This window comes from Haemaphysalis longicornis, unplaced genomic scaffold (assembly GCF_048455015.1).
Source record: "Haemaphysalis longicornis isolate Haplotype H1 unplaced genomic scaffold, Haemaphysalis longicornis Haplotype H1 scaffold_6, whole genome shotgun sequence".
NCBI classification, from domain to species: domain Eukaryota; kingdom Metazoa; phylum Arthropoda; class Arachnida; order Ixodida; family Ixodidae; genus Haemaphysalis; species Haemaphysalis longicornis.
The window spans coordinates 50,425,369-50,447,322 of record NW_027526407.1 but is presented as its reverse complement, the minus strand read 5'-3'; the positions used below and the strand labels follow the sequence as shown (position 1 = coordinate 50,447,322).

Here is a 21,954-nt window from a genome sequence, read left to right as displayed (position 1 = left end):
TTTTAGGCATCCCCGTAACTTTATTTGAGGGAATAGCACAAACCTGGAGGAGCTTGTCGGGGCTTGGCTCGATGCCTGGGACTAGGTTCGCTGGGGTCATGGCTATCTGCTCGACGTCGGAGAAGTAGTTGGTGGGATTCCGTTTCAGGACCACCTTGCCGACGGGAATCAGCGGGAACTCGGAGAGTGGCCACAACTGGAAACAATGAAGGAGCCGAATGAAACCTTGATTAAAGTGGTGGCAAAGTGGCAAAGAAAGCCACATCTTGGACGAAGCGCTGTTACGATTGGTGATCCGCCCTCCATTGTTGTTGCGTTGGTGCCCGCTTTGCTTGGGTAATTACGTACTTAGTTTTTTTAAGGTACCATAAATTAGCCATCCCTTTAACAATAGACATTGGCGAGATCTAGTTGGTTCACACTGGCGTATAGAAGCACTTCAGCGCGAACAAGGCGGTACGAAGAGGCGACACCAATATGGAAGCACAAGGTCTGGGTACCTTTGATCAGTGGCCCATAATTATCCCATCTTGTACGAGCTGAAATTCGTCTACATTAACTACAACTTGCGAAACAATGAAGCCGAAATAATTTTGGAGCTTAGTTCGCCGCTTCACTGTGACTTCGCTCGCATGCTGTCTGGCATTCGAACTTTGTCTCCCAAACTCTTTAACCCAGGTCCTGTCCGTCGAGCTTCTGTCTTACATGAGAAGCCCTACTGATAATACGGTTGTCAAAGCAGCCGAGTGAATTGATGGCTTGAATAACTTTTTCGTTTTTTCTACTTAAAATCTTTGGCCTGGGCGCTCTACTATACGGCAATAAAACCGTTTTTAACCTGCCAAGCATTTAGGATACGAACCTTCATTGAGTATGGATGTTTTGCACGTATTACGCAACTATAACTTCGTATAACTTCGCACGTATAACTTCAAATTACGCCAGGGAGCGGTGCCCTATAGGGCACCGCTCCCTTGCGTAATTTGAAGCTCTGAGTAGAATCAAGCAGCATAAAAGCTGACCTTCGTCACGTCGAAGGGGTTGAAGGTCCAGGTCCTGGCCTGCTCGAACGTCATCACTTGAATGTAGAAAGTCCAGGTCGGGTAGTCCTTGCTGGCGATGGAGTTGTAGAGGTCTCGAATGTAGTAATCAGGGTCCTTGGACATAAGTTCCTCGGCATCACTCGCAGACAAGTTCCTGGATCCTTGGTCGTTCTGAAAAGGGAAGAAAATTGCTAAAGGCACAAGTGGAGGACATCAAATCAGAGAATAACTTGGAAAATGAAGGAAAATAAAATAAGCCAACTACAAAAATAATGCATTAAGCCATCAAGAATTAGATCTTTTTCAAAAACAGCGCGGCGAAAAAGGTGACAAATGAGCGCTATGTGTGCGCCACTCCTTCAGTAAAGTTTTTGAAGAAGTCATGTATACCAAACTAGGCGAACGTCAAGGCATAGTAAATGTTAAAGCGGAACTTGTTTTTATAATGAATTCAATGTTTAAGTCTTTAGGACGAATACCGAGCGTGGTGGCTAAGAGAACACACGAAAGAGCCGACGCGGATGACACAAAGTGGCTGAAATATGGCCAAAAGAATAAAAAACTGGAGGGGGCTACAAGGCTCTGAGTAACGCCAGTTTTATCAAGGAAGTTGTTAAGACCGAAGTAAAGTAATTGAATTGAAAGAAAAATTGCGTAAATTTGGCTCTGGGAATCAAACCTCGGGACTATGCAATGCGAGATGAGTCCACCCCGAACCTATATCCGACGTCACCCTAGCTCAATGACCACCTAACTGAAGGTGGACCTGATGTGGTTCTCTACTTGGCAAACTGTTATAGCTTGCTCAAATTACTCATGCAGGCCTCGGTACACGCCGCTAATTATAGAAGTAGCAATTAGGCGAGCAGCGCATTTCTTTTTTGGTAAATGTCCTGTGTATTTCGGTGATGCGAACGCCGGTATGGGTCAGTCGTACTACGGAAAGAGGATAATGATAAGATGACACGTTTGACATTTGTAGTGAATGCAGAAGCCGCAGTGTCCACAATGACGGCGTATAAGTATCTTCGTAATATTTTACTTAGCTTACCAAATGCTGCAAAAGATAGAATGAAAATTTTCTGCCATGCGTTGTCCGCCATGTGCGAAACGGCTTTCTGGCGTGTCTTTAGTACATGCGGCATACCTGTACCTCCATGCACAAAGTGCCGTACGGCGTCACTAAAATTTCGTAATCTAAAACAGAAACCACGTGTAAAGCGGTCGACATTGTCGGTTAACCAGGCTTTAAAGTAAAGATTTTTCTCTCTCCCTCTGTCTCCACCTCTATTGAAATTTGGAAATACCTTTCCCTCTCTTCTGCTCTCCAAAATTTCCCCTGTTGCTCCTTTTTGTTGACTAAATGTACAATTCATTCGTTGAGCTCAATATTCCTTCCTAGAAAGGTGGCGGTGTTGTGGTAGGGATGCCATCTAGGGAGGCCTCACTTGGGGGGATTGGTCAAGAGGAGGACGCTCGTAAGAATGGTTGAGATTAAAAATGTGGGAAGAGGGACACCAACATATGCACATGCAATATAACTTCGAACGGAGAAACTTGGAAACAAAAATGTACACGAGAAATAAGAAATGAAAAGGACGGCGGAATATCCAGAAAAAACCTGCGGTTGCCGCTCCCAAAAGAGGAAGTATCCGCCTTCGCACGAGACCACGAGCACGTGGGCTGGCAGCGCGCGACTGGACCACGGCTGCTGATGTCTTGCCTTTTCCCGGCAGCCGAGCTCATTCCGAAAAAGGAACGCAGGCGGACGCAGTCTTCAAGGCATTCTTGTCCTCCCCTGCCTTCTTCTGGTCTTCGACGATTACAGCCAGGTGTCGTTCGGAACGTCCGCGGAGCCTCACAGCTCGAGCAATACCGTGAGCATCGGTCATCGGATCACCAGTGGTCACTGGGTTCACTGGACAGCGTTCCCAATGAACCTGCCAGTAAATAACTAGTCCTCTCCAAGCTTCGAAGACTCCGCGACCGGAACTGACGATGCTTGGACCTTTGGCGTCGGCAGAGGCTGCGGCGGGCGACGCGTCATCTGTCGTGCGTCGGAGCCAGATACCAGACGACCTGCAGGGCGCCCTTCCCGCCGTCTCATCACGCAAGGAAGATACCTACGTGACGCCAGTCCGACATGCGAACTTACCCGGGCCGGCCGACTTTTTGAAATCCCTGCAGGCCACACGCACCGCAAACCTCCAACAGCTAGAAGACCGAGACCAAGACGTGAAGGAGGGCGCTAGCTGTACGAGAACGAGGCTGTCACCCGGGACATTGACGGCAGAAAAATCAGCGGACACCATGCGAATTGCGTCGTCTGTGCAAGATAGCGGGTCGCTCCAGTCCAAGCTTAAGCGGCGGGCCTTAGACCATCCGCGGTGGAGCAACGCTTGGCACGGCAGCCAACCGTTCCGAGAGGAACGCAGAAGCCTCCATCTGCAGCGTCGTCACGGTGCAAGCGGGATCCATGCGTCCCCAAACACCGACGGCTCCAGAAGCGATATCGTTGCCTTGGCTCCATCTGCAGTTATCTTGTACAGTGCAATGAGCCTCACCCTAGTCTTTTCCCGGAAGCCCAGATCCGTCTCCGAGATGGTCTACGTGACACCAAGTTCCGCGCCCACAGTACAAGCGATTCCCATCATTATCGGCGTTTCCAGGGGGGCCGTCTGCGCCTGTCGAAGGCTGCTTACTCCCTTACCGGGTTGCAGGGACCCCATTACAACACCCCAAGCCTCAAATTCGGGAGGGGCTCCCTCAGCTGCCCTCTCATGGATGTGTATTCGTTAGTTCGCCTTGCCTGTCCAGCCACCAAGTGTGGTCCTGAGGCATGCCTCAGACTAAAGCCGACAACCTCCCGACACACAACCAAATTCAGGAGGTGAACGCGTGGGAGCACATGTGCGTAGTGTGCGTGAGAGACCGACTGTGCAGCGGATCCTGATCGCGCCTGTGGCCACTGAACATCTCGAGGACAGCACGAAAGCCAACGTTGCAGTTTGTTCGCTAGCTGTCTGGAATATAGTCTCAATTGTGAATGTCAATGCGAACTGGGATGGTCTAAGTGCCAGCCCCCTCGGCAGTCTTAATGTTAATTTGTTCGAAAATGAAGCATATGAGAATGCGATTACGTGTGTCTGATATCTTTATACCGGAGATGTGTCTTAAAGACAACCAGAGTATGCGAGAATACGCTGATGATATGAGCATAAAGAACGCTTAAATGTAATGTAATTGATTGAAAGAACCACTGCTCTTGATTTTGACGTTTGATGTCCTTACATTAGGGTGCATGGTGTTCACAAAGCTACTAAATTTCACACCCTCGCACACACAAGCACATGAGTATTGACCAGTGGACAAGAGGGAAGGACGAATGATAAATGCGCTCACGCAAAAATATGGCCTGCTTACCAAGATGTGTGGATGTCGTGAAACATCTTCATTTACACTAGATACAGGCAATACATTTTGTCTGGAAAACGGTGCTGCTACTGCGGTTGGGACGTCGAAGTGCTTGCAGCTTCAGCTGTGTGATTAGGGTCTAGATTCTGCTCCGGATCGTTGTGGTTACCGTCCTGGCTGATGAACCACCAACCAGTGACCTCGCGGCGTCTGGCAACAAAATGCCTCCCAGTATGCTAAAGCGCGGGTGACCCGTTTTTCACACTAATGCATTCGCATTCACGTCATTATGACGAGTGCATAGTTGTCCTTAAACTATTTTATTTCGCGTTGCAGATTGGTATTCCTTGTCAATCCGCTTCACGCCGGAGGGTATTGGCCACACTCTGGGTTTCGGAAGGAGGATGACCGCTTCCGTGGCACAGCGGATACCGTGCTCGCTCGACGGTCGACATAAAGTCCGGAGTCCCTCCGCACCCACGACTACTCGGCCGTACGTTTACAAACCAGTTTGAAGAACTTTGCCCAACCTGCAGCAAATGAGGCTCTACAGCACATGATGATGATGATGATGATGATAATAATAGCTTTATTTTGCCCAAAACTGGGTTAAGGAGGAAGGGGAAGTGGGAGTCTTCCTGAATTTTTCCGCCTCAATTGGCGGCCTGCAGCTCTTAGGCGCCAGCGACATCTTCGGCCAGTTGGACGACAGGCAGCCCATGATAGGGTGTGCAGGATTAGTCCGAAACAGTCACCCTTACCTGTCACTCAATACACCTGCCGCCCCCCCCCTCTAACCTAAGGGACAGACAAGAGATTTTTGGGAGTGCACGTCCTGTAGCTCATATGAAAGCCAGCATTTTATATACTGAGGTTACACCAAGGGCGGAAGTAGTAAATAAACAGGCGGAAGTAGTTTTAATATGGCACTAACCATTCTGAAGTCTTAAAGGGGGCGCCATGTAGTGTATAAACGTGACACTGCCCCACCTGTCCAAACAACTCGTCCAAGAGCACACGCAGGCAATAAACAACCACCACGCCGTTGTTCTGCAGTGGCTTCCAGCTCACTGCGGTGTGTTTGGCAACGACCAAGCCGACAGAGCTGCTGCATCCGCGCATTTCAGCACAATTACTACTGCTGTGCCTTTCACAAGGCGAGGCGGAGTGAGTCTGACGTCATCGGTTGCCAATAGCTCTCCGCAATTGCTGTGGGCTGTCCCAAACAAGTCCTACGTGCCGTTGCACACAATGGACGCAGAGTGCCGATTTCGGACGCCAAGCGGTCTGTACAAGCGAGATGAAGCTCTCCTTCATCGCATCCGACTCAATGTAACTTACACTAAGCATTTCCTTTTTAAACTTCGCCAGGCTTCCTCACCTCTGTCCCCTACCTGTACAGTACGAGAGGAACTGAAACACACTCTTTGCGGCTACGAACTTGAGCGTACCACGCCAAAGCTTTTTCTGGGACTGCTCGTGTCCGCCCAGATCTCTTCGAGGTACCTCCTTGGGCCCTGGCTTACAGCGGGCGTAGCAAGTCGAGCAAGGAAGGCGCTCTTAACGTTCCTCCGGAGCACTGGACTTGATAGTGAGCTATGATGAACTCTCGGACCAATGACAACATCGCCTGACTGGGTGTGTGCTTTTCGTGTGCGTCTGTGTGTTCGAGTATTCATGTGTAAGTGAGAGTTCTTTTTATATATTTTCATCACAACCCCCATTTGGTGTAGCAAGTCGGGCGCCCAGCCTGGCTGACCTCACTTCCCCATTAAAGATATTTATCTCTCCCTCCGTCGATTTCAACGCCTGATCCAGAAAACCACATGAAGGAATAGGTAAGGTTGCACATTGGTGCTGTTTACCCGGGACACGTTTTAAATATCGCTTCAAATCTCACGTGCAGTTAAAAGTATGTTGCAGCCCAGCCCACGGTCATTGTTGCTAGCATTCCTTTTGGCAAGACAGTTGTGGTTGGCAGATCTAAAAATTCAATTTTCACAGGCTCTAGGGCGCTATCATACAAACCGTATCGGGTTCAGGTATTTTAAGTGATGCCCTTTCATTTGGGACAGATAAAATATGCTTGACAAAAAAATTCCCCCGCATTTCCCCGAAGGGGAGTATGAGGAAGTGCGAAGCACGGGGTGATGCTATGAGGGGGGTTTGTTGAAGTTTGGTGGCATTTTGCACGCCGCAGCTCGCTTCGCCCGCTTGCGTTCGGCATCGCGAGCCTTCATTTCGGGATCGGCAGCCATCGAGACTGCAGAACTAGACGACCGCTCTCGACGAAGACGCGCGCGCGACTAACTGCAGAGCCGAGCCGAGCGAGCGCCGACATGGAGGACCTTCTGTTCCCGAAGGGACCTGCGGCAACCCAACGGGAAGTGTTCACTTATCTGCTTCACTTCCTGAAGACGACCAGCCTCACGCAGCGGCTGTAGCCCGGAGTGCAGTGATTGACTGGTGTGCCCGGACTGACAGCTCTCTTTATACCTTTCTCTCTCTCTCTCTCTCTCTCTCTCTCTCTCTCTCTCTCTCTCTCTCTTTCTACTTTATCCTATCACTCCCCCTCTACTTCCCTTCCCCTGCACTGGGTTGTATGCAGGTGAGCTCCCTGCCGAGCTCAAAATATCCCCAGTGAATTTCCTTTCATTTTCCCGTCGCGAACCACAACCCCCCCCCCCGAGCGAGGAGACTGTAGCGAGAGAGCACGCGCGCGCCGACCCACGGAGGTCTGGCCGTTTATTGCTGCATATATTGGCCGCGAGGGCCACCACTGGAGAGGCCGGCGCTGCGATCGGTTTGACGTCACTTGTAGGATCCCCGTTCCTACCTTGCTGCGTTATTGGCTTGCCGCGCGTGACATTTCGTTCAGGGCCCGCTTTATAAGTGAATTTCCGTGCTAATTTTCGGCGTTTGAAGTTCATTATCAGTGCGTTAAGCGTAGTTTGACCTCATGGGGACTTTAAAAGCGTCGCAGGCCGCCTGCAAACAACTTGAGCGTGATGGTGTATGCGGACGTATGCGACCGAACCCGGGGTAAGCGTAAGCTGCGGCTCGTTTCCCCGATCAACATTTAGCTCGGCTACGACGATCACCGCGCTAAATTTGTAGATTTCGGTTGTCGTTCTCAAGAAATAGGTCAATGAGGAAATCATGAAGCGTTTACTGCTCGCAGAAACGCTCCGCACACACGTCCGCCGTGCCTGCAGCCCGCCGGCGGCTCGAAAAGACGTACGTCGCGACAGAACACCTTGTTGCCGCTTTTTAAAATCACACTGATCGCGGAAAAGGAGGTCCGCATTCGCGAAAGTGGATGTTGGTGTGGTCAAAAATTGTGCTGCGTAGTGTCATCAGCTCCGATTTTTAAGGCGACGCTCAAATATCGATCGATCGATTGTGGGGTTTAACGCGCCGACGCAACGCAGGCGATGAGGCGCGCCGTAGTGGAGGGCTCCGGATTAATTTTGACCACCTGGGGATCTTTATCGTGCGCCGAAATCTCGTACACACGGGCGTTTTTGCTTTTCGCCTCCATCAGAAAAGCGGCCGCCACGGCCGGGAATCGAACCCGCGACCTCGTGCTCAGCAGCGCAACGCCTTACCCACTGAGCCACCGCGGCGGGTCGCGCTCAAATATCTGCCGCGATCTACGGCGACCGGCCGCGGTTGTCGGCCCCCCCCCCCCCCCCCCACGCCGCTGGCCCGTTCGCGCACGGTGCGGCGAGCGGCTGAAGGGTGGCGATACCTGCGCGCAAAAATCGGCCGAGGCCGTGGCAGGTATCTTGATCATCGAAGGCTTAAATGGCAGTAACCACGGATGCAAACTTCCACATTGGAGAAAAGGGGTGACAGTGTGGTGAAAAGTTGTGTTAGGGACTGTCATTCGCGACTATATACGACAGCGGCGATGAAATATCTGCCGCGACGGTAAGCCCAAAGTTCCCAACATCGGACTCCGCGCGTCCGAAACAGGCTGCGAGTTAGCTTTGGGTTCGTGGAACCCAGAGCGTGTTGCTTTGGGTTCCACGAACGTCTTGGGGGCCTCCAACGCTTGGTTCCCCTATTCTTAAATTCCCGTTACCCCACGACGTGTTTCGCCTCGTACGCAACCACGTCTTCTGTGAGCAATCGTGAGTTCTCGTACTTGATGCTAGACTAGAAAAGCGCAGGCTCATTGTAAACAGACAAAATCCCGTGTTGCACAGGTCTTAATTAACATGGCCAAGTCTAAACCCGCTCGAAGGCGTTAAAAACTCGCGTTACTACCATTCGTACATTGTGGACAAGTTGTCGCGAAAAGTAAACATATCAGCAGTACAGAGTACTTGTGATCGTTAATCAAATCAGGGCATGAATATAAAAAAAAAGCATTGGAGGGGAAATAGGCACTGCTTAAGCCAAAGTGCACATCATACCAGCACTTTTAAGCCTGTGCGGCGAAGCAATCCGCTCACCGGTCTCACGTAGTCAATACCACGCAATGCATGCAGTACGCGTGGTGAGATCGCAACTGAGCGCACGTTTCTGCCGCTGTTGCAAGGTCTATTTTCTTGCACACACAGTCGCGTACATGTCACGTCGCAAGTATTCCACAATGAATTAACAGTGTACTTTTCTCGGCACCAATTGTATCGTCCTTGGCGTTAGCTGGCTGCGTACGAGCTGTCGGTGGCGATCGTAGCAACTACCCAGCCGCGGCGGTGTCGTCGGGAACAAGCGAGCAGTTGATTGCTTGCCCGGATTATTTGGTCTGTAGACAACTTTCTTCTGTAATTTGCTACAAAACCGCGAGGAGGGGGCGCACGGTGGCCACAAAAAAAACGTGCGGTCGCATAAGCACAGGAAATGTGTTCTAGCAGACGACAGCATAACCCGGCGTCCTACAAGTGACGTCACTCGTAGGTGGCGTCATGGTATCTCCTCGGGGCCAATAGGGGAGTGTGCCGCGCCGAGCCAGGTGGCTGAGACAGAGGAGGCGCGGGCGAGCGCGACGAGCGAAGGGGAGAGGGCAGCGAACGCGCGCAATGGCGCAGCGGCAGCCGAGCGAGGGGAGAGGAGGCGCGAGCGCGTGACGTCACGGCGCGCGGAAGGGGAGGGAGGCGCGAGCGCGTGACGTCATGGCGCGAGGGGCGGCGAGAGCGCGCGCCGTCACGTGGCGTAGTTACGTCACTGCGCCGTTGCTACGGACGCTCTCCCTCCGCTCTGCGCAGTTGCTAAGGGCGAGGCGGGCGGACGGACGGACGGCGGCCGACGCGGGAGTAGGCCCGACTAAGAAGTGCTTCGCACTTAAAATTTGTTGTCTGTTCTTTAAAGAGGTGAAGAACGCCGTGGTCCCGCCCCGCTCTTGGGGGTCAGCTATCGCTGGTCACCAGGGGCCAGGCGGCGAGAGCAGCATATGGATTCCCGTGACGAGGGAACCACATCCGCCCATTGTGGAGTTCGCTCTGAAGGCCGCTGTTTCTCTCTCTCTCTCTCTCTCTCTCTCTCTCTCTCTCTCTCTCTCTCTCTCTCTCTCTCTCTCTCTCTCTCTCTCTCTCTCTCTCTCCCAACCCAATCCATTTCCACCCAAGTAAATTGCCGATCCCTTTGCGTTCACTGCGTCATGTCAATGGCGGCGTCCACACCAACTTCCAGACATTAACTTCGACACTTGGTTACAGAAGGCATCCCGCGTCTGTCCCACAGTACTCGCTTGGTGGCCAAGAGGTCCGTGGTGCTAAACCGGCGAGGGAAACAAAAAGGACGAACGAGCCGCGGCGTACCGCGAAGAGAACTGATTCATCCCCCATTTCGCTTACTGCCCATTGTTATACCCATTCCGCTAAACGGGTGTTCCATCTGTTGTCCGCCATCTGCATTACATGGCCTGCCGAAGACCATAATGTTCACGAACCGAGTTTCCTAATCCACAGCGTAGTTTGCTTATGCACAGGTGCCAATCTGAGCATTTTTTCTTTCGTGGCTCGTTGGGCCAACTTGGAGTCTCCCTCAGCACCAGATTAATCGAATACCAGTTTTTAACAATGTAGCATTACTAGGCTTATTGAGCGATTTCCCGCAGGCTCTAGCCGCCCGCTGTCACCCGTATACTCACCAAGTGCCCGCGGAAAGTACTCAGTAGAGCCAACTGAAAACGATGAAGCGGTCGCCACGCCCGCCTGAATCTGGAATCAGGCCCACCGACAACCGGAGTGCATAAAAGAAGCCTCCCCGACAATGATACTCTAGCAACAAAGGATACCGGATGTCAAGTGGCACTGCAATTTCGCGGCGATGTTTGTTTTCCTCCTTGGGGGCTCGCACGGTGCTCGGTAGACAGAGAAACTAAGTAGTAGTTAAAAAATTATACCCTGTAAATGCTCTGATTACACGACTTTGGAAATTACTTCTCGAAATTCCCGCGGCCGGTAGCCAACGCCAGCTATGTCTGCCAAACGATAGATGGCGCCAAGCTGGCAAGCGCTGGCGCCGCCGTGACTATCGCAGATCACACACTTCAAAACACTAACCGTCGTATTCTCAGCCAAACTCTTCTGCACGCTCTCGCGCCAGCTTCTTAAAGAAGCGTAGATATCCTCTGCAGATATTCACTGTGTCGCATCGAGGTCGTACACTCGGTTATGTCACTTCCTGTACTGTTTTCGCGCCTGCCCTTAGATTTGCGTATGCGACCCTAGACTATAACGAAACATTTGGAGCCATTGACTTCGACAGCATACTTGTTGCTACCTCAACATGGAGTGATGCAAATCATGCAATGTGACGTGGAGGAAAAGTGCATGTCGGTTAGGCATGTAGGTTAAACCATCTACATCAGTAGACGTAGCTACCGCACGTTTTAGTGTAAAGTCAGCTGTCCCTACATAGTTTTGTTGCAATCCGCTTCCTGCAGACGGGCGCTGGCGACGCCGTCAAAACTTGAAACAACCAACCCTCAGTCAGACGTGCATCTGTAGTTGAAAAGGAACACACGGAACGTACGCCCGCATCCGCTCACAGACCTTGATGTGAAACTTGCAGTAGACGGTGGTCCCGTCGGCGTTGACCAGCTTGAAGGTGTGGACGCCGAACCCGTCCATGTGTCGGTAGCCGTCCGGTATGCCTCGGTCCGAGAAGAGGTGCATGACAGCGAGTGTACTGTCTGGGCGGAGGCTGAAGAAGTCCCAGAACATGTCCGCGTCCTGCAAACCCATCCAGCCGCTATAGGCACCATGCAATATATCGACTGAAACCGGCGATCTTACGTCGAGTCAAGATTATGCAAAACGGTCCTACATAGGCCACAAGTTCCCAATATCAACGTGCAACAAGAACATTCTGCTCCAATGAACAGACCTGACGTCCAAGACAAGTCGGAAGACCTCCGATTATGGAGTGCCGTTGGCTATGAGCGCCACTTTCACGGGTAAATATTTGCTCATTCAGCCTCCCGCACATCTGCACGCCCAACAAGCACAGTTGGCCTACAGCGCAGATGGCCTACAGGACAGCTGGCCCACAGGACAGTTGGCACACAGGACAGTTGGCTGACAGGATAGTGGGCCTAGTGTACATGTGGCATGTGGAAAGTAGATGGTCATTTACTCCAAAACGCAAGAGGTTACGGCGAGAACATGTAAAACTCACCTTCAGGTGGGTTACAGGGTTTCTGTTCTGGCTGTGGATGAAACTCGGAAACTGGAATGGATCCCGGATGAAGAAGACCGGCAGGTTGAGGCCCACCAGGTCCCAGTTGCCTTGGTCCGTGTAGAACTTGATTGCAAAGCCAAGAGCACCGCGAACGGTGTCCGCAGAGCCACTTTCACCGACTGGGAAATAGCAGAAAACCACGACTGACATTAGCAGCTCATCAGATTTTGTGGATCCTCCGCTCGAGGCTCGGGATGGTCCCGGCGATCCTACGGCGTGCATCCCGGAAGCTCACGCTTACAATCAGGACCAGAATTTTAACAAACCGTGATCTGATACGATGGATATAACACTGCCCAAGGATAATGCCTTAACTGCCCTGTTTGGCGAAAAACCGTCGTTGTGGTTGTTATCCGGTACAGAAAATGGCCGCCGCTTAAAGGACAACTTCACTCAAATTTTACCTCGGCCAAATTTACTGTGAATGTACAGTATGTAGCACCAAACCAACTCGGACATTACTGGTATCCCAGTGGAATGCGCTGTTAATAATTGAGAAACGTTTAAAATAGCTCCGTCGCAGGTGAGGCTGCACCTGCCGGTGAAACATCCAAACAGCGATGAAGCGGAAGTGAAAATGCGGCCGGCCGGGGGCTTTTCCTTCGGCCAGCCAGGAGAACCGGTCGAGCTCCGATGGGTACTTTTCTCCTAGGGCTGCTGCGTGGGCGAAGCATTGCGCGAAGGTGTGCTCGGGCACGCCGGGTGCTTGCGGCCGCTGGGTCACCGTCTGGGACAGCTGCAACATCACTTCAGCTTTGCGCTCTTCTCAGTTTCTGTTTCAAAATCGCCGATTTTTGATGGGCGTTCGCGCCGTAGATACGCGTGTTCCATCAGCTGTCATATTTTGTATCCTGAAGTATTGTTTAGGCAGACTATACTAAAAAAGGTTTTGAAGAAGTAGAAATTGTGAGTGAAGTTGGCCTTTCAATATTAAATAAACACATGTGGGCTCTTATGGGAATTGAACCTGTGTCTCCAAAGAAGGAGCCCAGCGCGTTATCACTGCGTTTGCACTCCTCACGTAAATCAACAGTCGAACAAAACTCAGCCTAGTGTGTTCCGCGTGACAGGAGAACGTGACGGCACGTGGGTAGGACAGGTACACCACAGCCGCGCTGAACTCAGATTACAGCCAACCTGTGGGGTGTGTCACCAGACTGCCTGTTTAAATATTTCGCGACAAAGGACGAAGAAACAGGAGAAAAAAAATACGCAAAAACCTTGATGCAGCACGGAAGCCTGTAGAACCAATTCACGCCAAAAGAGAAAGACACAAAAGCGACGGCAATCGCAAAAATGATGTAGGAGTAGAGAAGTGGACAAATATCTTCCGTCTTTTGCCTCCAAAGCACGTAAGCACGCCCTTCGTTTCCTGTGATGCCACTAGTTTGGAAATTCGTTTATAGACGAACGTACGAACGCAGCTGAAGCAGTTTAAAGCCTATAACAAGAACACCCAACGGACGATTTTTAATCAGAAAGATGTATACGTACTGGCCGGCGAAAAACGGACCGCCACCGGGGTTTTCTTCCCGACGTCGCCGAAGAGCGAGGCCCTGGTGTAGTTGGTGATGTCGTGGCTCACCTGGAAGTACCCGAAGGCTCCGGCACCCTTGGCATGCGCCACACGCTCGGGAATGCGCTCCCTATACAGGGAATGAAGAGAAGTGGCGGGAATTTCGAATGGACGTCGGACCTCCGAGTTCAAAAACAGAACGTCGGCACCCTCTCCGGCAATGCTTTGCAGTGCGCCCGGTAGCTATTTTCGAAATGACTGAAACTTCCAGTGTTCCCCAGCTCGATAAAACGTCGGTCTGGTTGTCTATACTTGCTTTCCCCGGCCATTTAGTAACGACAATGGAACCCTCAACTTTAAAAAAAAAACACCGAGGCCTGCTAACCAGTTTTTGTTTTCAAAGATCGCCGCCATGAACAAAATGTAGGTGGTGCACCCTTCGCATTTTCCCTCACCACAACTGTTGGGGATAAGTGAACGTGCATGCAGCAGCGTGTGTAAAGGTGTGGTTAGGTGTATAGCGTAGCCGTCAAAGCGATATCCCCTCAAAAACGCACCATATATCCGCGGGAAGCGAGCTCACCTGTCAAAGTGCGCCATTTCATCGAGGAACACGAAGTCCTGGAGTAGCACGGGCCCGCGAGGTCCAGCAGTGAGGACATTACTTTTGTCGCCGACAGGGGCGCCCCAGGAAGTCGTCAGCTGTCTGGGTTTCTGGGAGGACGTGCCGGGAGTTTAAAGATAAAAATAAGGGTCCATTGATGTTTGGAAGACATTGGCAAGAACACAGAACACGTGTACACACACCGCTACAATCGGCTCCTCTCATAGTTGTTGACGAGAGGGACTGGATCAGTTCGCCCTCGAAACGAAATAGTGTATCATTTGACCATACGGTTGGGCCACTGCTTATCGCAAGGAGTGGGATTGCATTCCTACTCGCCTTTTAAAAATTAGAGTTTGGCTTTTCAATCACACAACCTATACGTCTCGAGCGCGGCCTGTAGGGGCGCCACTGAAATCCCCCTAGCGGCCCGTTTCGAAAGCAGGCGCGGGAGTCTCCGTCCCGCTCCCCACTGTCGCCGCTGCTTTTGCGGCATGTTCACGACTGAGATTTTGCGTTTGCGGGCGTTAGAAATTCATGTTTATGTGGAGCAGTCACTCTGTTCGCAAATGGGGTGTCTTTACGAGAGTGTAAATGTTTCTGACGCGATCTTAGTGTGGTATATTCGGTCTGTATAAGCGCCAGGTGTGTGTCACAGGCCAGCGCCGCGGAACCGGCGTATGCATGGACCTAATTGCAGTTACACTGCCCTGAATTTAGTAGCAGTGTCTCCGTAACCAGCGGTTCCTCAGATGTTCATGCTACGGGTATACAGTACGATTTAAATCAGTTTCGTGCGCCTACATATTCAGCGGAACACTCATAGCTGACAGCACGCCAGTCACTTTTGCCAATAATATACCTCACATATTGGTCATCACCATTTACAAGCCAGTGTGTGTTAATTTCGCGAATATTCAACGTAAGTACGACGGATAATGCAGAATTATACTCAAGGATCAGTACACGACAAAGAGTCGTCTCGTCGTGAGGTGAGAGGTTGCAAACATTCATCTGCTACATATATACTCTGCGAGCAGCGTGCAGACGGGCTTAGAATATAATCCGCTTCCGCGACTAAACGCCTCTTCGAAACACCGTCACATGGCACAAGGAGCCTGCAGAATAAAGGAGAAACTGAAATCAGAGGGCATTATCACGTACCACACTCTTTTAACGACACCTTTCATCGCTTGTGAACTGCCTACCCTGTATACTTCCAAAAATACTTCCCTGTATACTTCCTGTATGCTTCCAAAAGATCGTCCGCCGAACGATCAGCTGTTCTTTAAAGTCGAAAAACAAAACGCGAGATTTGTGTGCGTGTGATTACTAAAACGTTCATTGCTTGATTCCGCCTCACATTTGTACACAGCGTCCCACTCCCCCCATGTCTCGCGAAATAGCAGTGCATTTCGCGTATAGTTGGTGGGGTGAGCCCTACCTGGCGAACGTCTTTAGCATGTCAGAAGCTGCACCGTATTTTTTTTTCCTTTCCGTTACAGCTATAATGTTTCTTCCGCACTTGCAGAGCATGTATTTTTGTGTGGTTACATATTAAAAGCCTTGGTTCTTGCTATAAGGCGTGTGTGGGCACATATTTAACGACGCACACGCTTAGACGATACTTAACATTTTCGCATTGTTTATATTCTTATAAAAGACATAAGTTATTGTCCTGAATTGGGTAATCATATCCCCGAAACATATTTTTCTTCTACGTATATATCGAAACGAAGCCGCATTCGTTGTCCTCGCTGCAAAATGAAGCCAACCTCTCACTGTGCCAGTATCAGGTCTAAACGAGGCGACAGTAGAATTCATTTGTGCCTTACTTATTTGGAGGTGACAGGGGTGTTATGATACCATCGCCGACGCCCGGAAGAGTGGCAACGATGCGCGCAGAACCGGATCCCCGGGTAGCTCTTGCAGGCAATCACGTGCTGTACGAAGTCGCAGCTGCTTTTTAAGTGACCTAAACGTACTCTTTGCTTATAGACGTAACCATAAGAAGTTTTTTAGGGCGCGGAAAGGCGGAAAGAAGCGAAACATAACCAAAAGACTGCACAAACCCCTATCAGCCACGCAGCGCACATCCCGTCAACGCCCCGGAGAAGCGGCGGCAGGCGGCGCAGCGTTCGCGAAGCTCGAGGCGTATACTATGAGGTCATAATTTCCGTGTTACATTGCTGCTGGTAACTGCTGCGTCAGTGTATTTTGCTTCAGCTGCTTGCTGCGCTCGGGTTTTGTTTGCTGTTTGCTGTGCTCGGATTTTGCTGCGCTGACTCGATTGACGCTAACCAAGCAGACTTGTCCTCATAGGGCATCGCAAACCGAGTGAGTAGATGATGGCGTGAGCAGAACGAAAGGGTAGAACAAATACGCTGGTAAAGCCGAACTCTTCGGTAGCCGCCGTGAGTTTCATGCAAAAGTTACAAGAAATGCAAAAAACTATTTTATTATGCCTAAATACGCGGACCGATAGAAAGCCTGAAATGGGGTGAGGGAAGCAACTCTTTGTAATCGTACGTTATATTGATTTCATTGCCTTCTCTTTCTTATCCATTTTTACGTACTTTTCCCCCCTTTACTTTCTCTTTTTGCCTCACTATGTTCACCCATATGCGAAGAAGCAAGCCCCGCCATTTGTGGGGCTAGCGTCTTCATTATTCATTAAAGCTTTCTCTCTCTCTCTCTCTCTCTCTCTCTCTCTCTCTCTCTCTCTCTAGCAGAGGCTCACCTCAGTTCCCGAAGTGCATATATTTGTTATACTGTATTTCTTCATTTGTATGCAGTATCACGTGATTTTCTAGGCATGGTGGTTATTTATATGCTCTTGGTGTCGGAATACAATTTTTTGTTGTTTTACTGCAAAGTTTTGCTAGAGTGCCATCGTGTGCTGCTGTTTGCTTAATTAAGTATCACGGCTCTCTTGCCTCGTCACGCTGCTTTCGCAGCTTTTGCCAGAAAGGCTAAAACATTGTAACCACTGTTGAAATAAACTATGATTTAATTTGATCTCGCTAAACAAGAAACGAATGGCCGACAGTGTGAAACCTATAGTGCCACATGGACGAAAGGCCCAATGGCCGAAAAAAAAGGCCGCGTATCTTCTCCTTTCTTCGCAAATGTGGAAAAAAAGCGATAGTCGTTGTGGACATTCGCGAAGTTAATGCCTCCCTTCGCTTTCCCGCTCACCTCTTATGTTGTCCCTCTTGCGTCGCGCTCTTCCCAAGGTAGACACGCTAAAGGTTCGCTTAAGACAATTCAAATTTACCGCGTTCTACTGCGCAAGGCCGGGTTTCTCGATGCCAGCGTTGCCGTACGGCGGAGACGCGCGTGAATCGAGGCGCCCTGCTTCAACGTTTATAGAACCGCGTTGCCCTAGTCCACGTGTGTTCCATGCAGAACGTGGAACCTATCTATAGTGAAACCTTTCTTAACTGTTGAAGCTGGAATTCTTAAAATTCCGCCAGAAGCTATAGTGGCACGGGCGACACTGTGGATCTTTTCTTCGGTAGATGTAGTATTTCGTTTCGCAAAAATCAAGCATCTATGAATTTTTTATAAAGGAAAACTGTAAATATCCATCATGTATTAATTTTCCGTCTTATATTTGCTTAATGTCTTGTTCTTGTTCAACAATGTTGACAAGTGTGAACATAGACACAGGAGTTAGAGGTTTAGGTTTCGCTGTGAGTATATAAAGCTATTGCGCAGATTCAGTTTCACTTTGGCCGGGTGGCTGAATCGAGTCACAGACAGACAGAGAAACAGACAGACAGACAGACCAAAATTTGTGGGATTAAGTAGCCCAAGAAAGACTATCGTCTTTGAAAGCTATGGTGAGGATTGGCTTAGGCGTGCATGGGCAGCGTGTAAAGGAAGTATAATGGCGAAATGTTCGAGAGTTGTCATAAACGAGCTCAAACGCACAGATGCTAGAAACAGTTCATGTGCAGGTAAAGCACCGGTAATCATGACGGGTGAATCAGCGCAGTTATGTGACGCAGTCGCCTTCATGTCCTGCAGCTGCGTGTCCCTTGTGAAGTGCAGTAGAAACGCACGTCATGTACTGTCGGCCGCAAAAGGTTGCGGGATGTGCACGGCGTCGCTATGGTGGCTCGATGCCAGCTTTGCCGTACGGGGTGGAGACCCCCTTTGAACGATATCCTGCCGCCGCTATTGGGTCAAAATGCTCAACGCATAGTCGTTTTAGTTTCGCGCAAGACTCAGACGCGAAATCGATACGATGATTCAAACTTCGCAAGTAAATCCCGTTGCGGCGAAAATTATAGCGCCATCTTGCTAGTGACTTGCTGCGACGAAGAGCGAGTGACCCAAAACGGCGGCGCCAACGTGTAGGTGTTTTCACCCTGTACGGCGGCGCTGGCATCGAGGTACCCTAGCGCTGAGTGACTGAACCATTCTTTCCTCCATGGACTAAATAAACTTTATTGAAGTAAAGATGGAAGAAAGCGGGAAGGGGAGAAAAAAATGAGGAATCACAAGTGGAACCCTTTGTTCAGGGCTGCAGTGGCCTCTGCTCCCGTCTTCGCCCGGCTGAATCTAGGTCTTTTTGGGTCTGTAAGTCGGGGTTGACGAGGACGGGCTCTAATGATTCACATGAAGTCAGTGGCGGGTCCTTTTGGTGTTCGGCCCCTGCCCAGAGGTGTGGGAAGGCCCATGTGGCATGGAAGAGGGTAGCAGTCTCTCCGCATAGCCTGAAGTCTTAGGTGTAGTCTGGGTGCCGTTGTCGGATAATCTTCGCCCAGCGATATTTATGTATGAAGGTAGTGTTTGTTCGAATCTTACGTAGCATCTGGGCTTCAGTAACCGTTAGTTCGCGATGCGGGATTGGATATGTAGCCCGCTCTTTTCTGGAATTTCGTTGGTATTACCCGTACGTAGTGGTGATGCGGTCATGGGTCACCGGGGGGTGGTGAGTGAAGTCGCGCACTCGCCTGCTCGGGGCCTCGTTACCCGGCAGTCCCTCGTGTCCGGGGGCCACGTAATGTTGTGAGCTTTCTCGAGGGATTCCGGAAGTACCCTTCGAAGTGCAAGTGGTATTCTTCCTGCCACTAGCATTCGCACGGCCTCTGGCGAATCGGTGATGATGTTGAGGCCGCGGCCGTTTCTTTCTCCACAGCGAATCAAGAGAAGGAGGGCTCCGGTCTCCGCGTGCTTTGTGGTGGTGCTTCGCATGTGATGCAGTCTATGATGTCCCCTTCACGGGTGGTCACCACTAATGCCGCCGTTTTTTCATCACACTTCGCTGCATCGACGTACACCGTATTACAGTTTTGTCCGAATTTCTTTCGCGGGAAAGTGATCCTGGCCTTTCTCCTTTCTGGATGGATGTTCAGATGCATGTTTTTGGGAAGGGGCAGCGCCGTGATGTGGGAACGTTGTGCAGGATGAGGGGTGTTTCCTGCTCTTGGCGTCTGTGATGGGGCGGATCACCTACTTACCACAAGATCGCCCTTCCCGCGTGGGGCTTTTCTAGTCGTATTCGCTGTGCTTGAAGGGTGGCATGTTTTGTCGCTTGCATGGTGTTCGTGAGCCCCAGGAGAGTGAATTTCTTATTGGAGGTGAAGTGGGGTAGGTTGAGCGCAGCTTTGAACGTTGCACGTATTATGTCGTTGATGTGCTCCTTGCCCGACTTTGTGAGATTTTAAAATGGTGGACTGTAGTTTCCCTGTTGTAGCGCCGCGTTACCATCGCGCGGATGTGCTTTCACCGGTGTAGCAAAAGGCGTAGCTCGGTGCCGCCTTTCGCGGGGGGATAAGGTATACGAAGTGATGCGCTATTCGAACGTTAAAGTAATGACAGCGGAGTTATAGGTGGATTATGAAAAAAAAAAAAAAAGAAAGAAAAACGGCGTGCGGCGACAGTGTGTGTTGCGGCAAAGCCAACTTTCCGGTGATCGCTCTGTAGCTTGCAATCTACTGTAGGTATCTTGAAAAACATCATTCTAAAATGCGCGCTAAAACCACGAAATGGCAATAAATTGCGGAGTCGAATCACTGGAGACCACGCTTACGAGCCTCCGAATAACTGAAGTTAAACGCGGAACTGTTACATGCATAGCAAATATGCCGGTTGATGCGCAAGGCTTTTCTTGTGATGACGAAAAGGTGCACCGATTGCAAATGGCGGAACAAATCACCGCTTTTTGTTGAAATGATATGGAGAAAAAGTGAATGCCCTTTTACTCACTGAAGAGCGATGACGAGGGAACTTGGCACGGTAGTGGTTTGTAGAGTTTGCACTTGAGCTTGTTAGTAACGGTAATCTATGACTCCTGTGTGCCAATTTCATCATACCTTGCTTCTGTTATATTCTTTGTTGTGTACCGTAATGTTCCGCTTTCGTGTTTATATTCCCGCGTTTTTTAAAATGGCACTTTTGAAAGTTTGGAAAAAAGCGCTTGTGCCCGTAGCCTCCTTCTGTACTTGTCCGTTTTCTGCGCTACACGAAGCCATGAACAGTAAAGGAGCAAAAAACAAACATGTTTGTAAATCACTATAATCGATAGTTACGCTGGTTGGTTCCAGTACACTATTAAATGGCGTTGGAAGAAGGGGACAAAAGTTGAGGAGACACGCCATCCGACGACGGGAATATTGGCCAGTCGGGCAGGTGCATCACGTACGGCTTATGGAGCACCGCAGGTCATGTCAAAGAAATCCATATGCGCACGTCACTCTCCACTGCACGACCCACATCGATCATAGTAAAGAGAGTCGTAGTTTGCTGTTAGAGAACACGTGATTTTGTGGCGGCACTAAGACCAACTGACAACACAGGTGATGTTGTCATTTGCTGTGACAAATGATGTTGCCAGTTTACGTAAAATGCCTAGTTTTCATCATCATCATCACGAGCCTATCTACGCCCACTGCAGGGCAAAGGCCTCCCCCATTATTCTCCAATTACCCCGGTCCTGTGCTAACTGCGACCAATTTATCCCCGCAAACTTCTTGATCTCATCTGCCCGTCTAACTTTCTGCCGCCCCCTGCAACGCTTGCCTTCTCTAGTTTTACGTAAAAAGAAAGGAAGGAAAGGGTGTCAGTAATGCTTCGTTGGCACTTCGTGAAAAGGAATTCGTCTCCCTTTCGAAAGCGATAACTTAGGTTGCTTTGGTTGTTCGTTTGAGTATAGTATACCTTATTCTTGTGTTTACTGCACCGCAATGACCTCAGTACGCTTGTGTGTTCTTGTAATGCCTAATATTACACGAATGAAACTTGGAACGACTAGAGTTTTATTCTAGCGGACAAATACGGGCTGTCCGTTCTCTTCCCATACAAGTCCATGTATTGACAGCAGACGGAGATTCCGCAATATTTGCAAACTACCCTGTGAAATACCCAATCACACAAAAAAATTCCCGCACCTCCACGAAGTGAATCATGACGAGTGGGCGATGCACTGGGGATCGTTCTTACCGTAAATCACCGGCGACATTGTCCACTCGCGCATGTAAATAAGTGACAACGCGTGTGTACGGTATATATACTCCGGGGTAGCTTGTTGTCGGCGTGGCCTTTGAGCCGCTGCTTCCCGAGCACTCAACTCCGGGTCCGTTTGGCGTTTTTCCCGTTTTGCCGCCGTTTCCCGAACTCTCGCCTACGGGGTAGCTTGTTGTCGGCGTAGACGTTGAGCCTCCGCATGCCGC

General features: G+C 50.2%; 1 protein-coding gene across 1 annotated transcript in view; it reads right to left on the bottom strand.

Moving 5' to 3' along the window:
* The window catches only part of LOC144142629 (catalase-like), a 31,581-nt gene that overhangs the window by 7,903 nt on the left and 1,724 nt on the right, over positions 1–21,954 (bottom strand). The window contains exons 2-7 of the mRNA XM_077674274.1: positions 14,252–14,382; positions 13,647–13,798; positions 12,090–12,271; positions 11,465–11,644; positions 1,023–1,214; positions 44–196 (exon numbers count right to left, since the gene is read on the bottom strand). Of these exons, the coding sequence (XP_077530400.1) occupies positions 44–196; positions 1,023–1,214; positions 11,465–11,644; positions 12,090–12,271; positions 13,647–13,798; positions 14,252–14,382 (990 nt within the window). The remainder of the gene's footprint in view (positions 1–43; positions 197–1,022; positions 1,215–11,464; positions 11,645–12,089; positions 12,272–13,646; positions 13,799–14,251; positions 14,383–21,954) is intronic.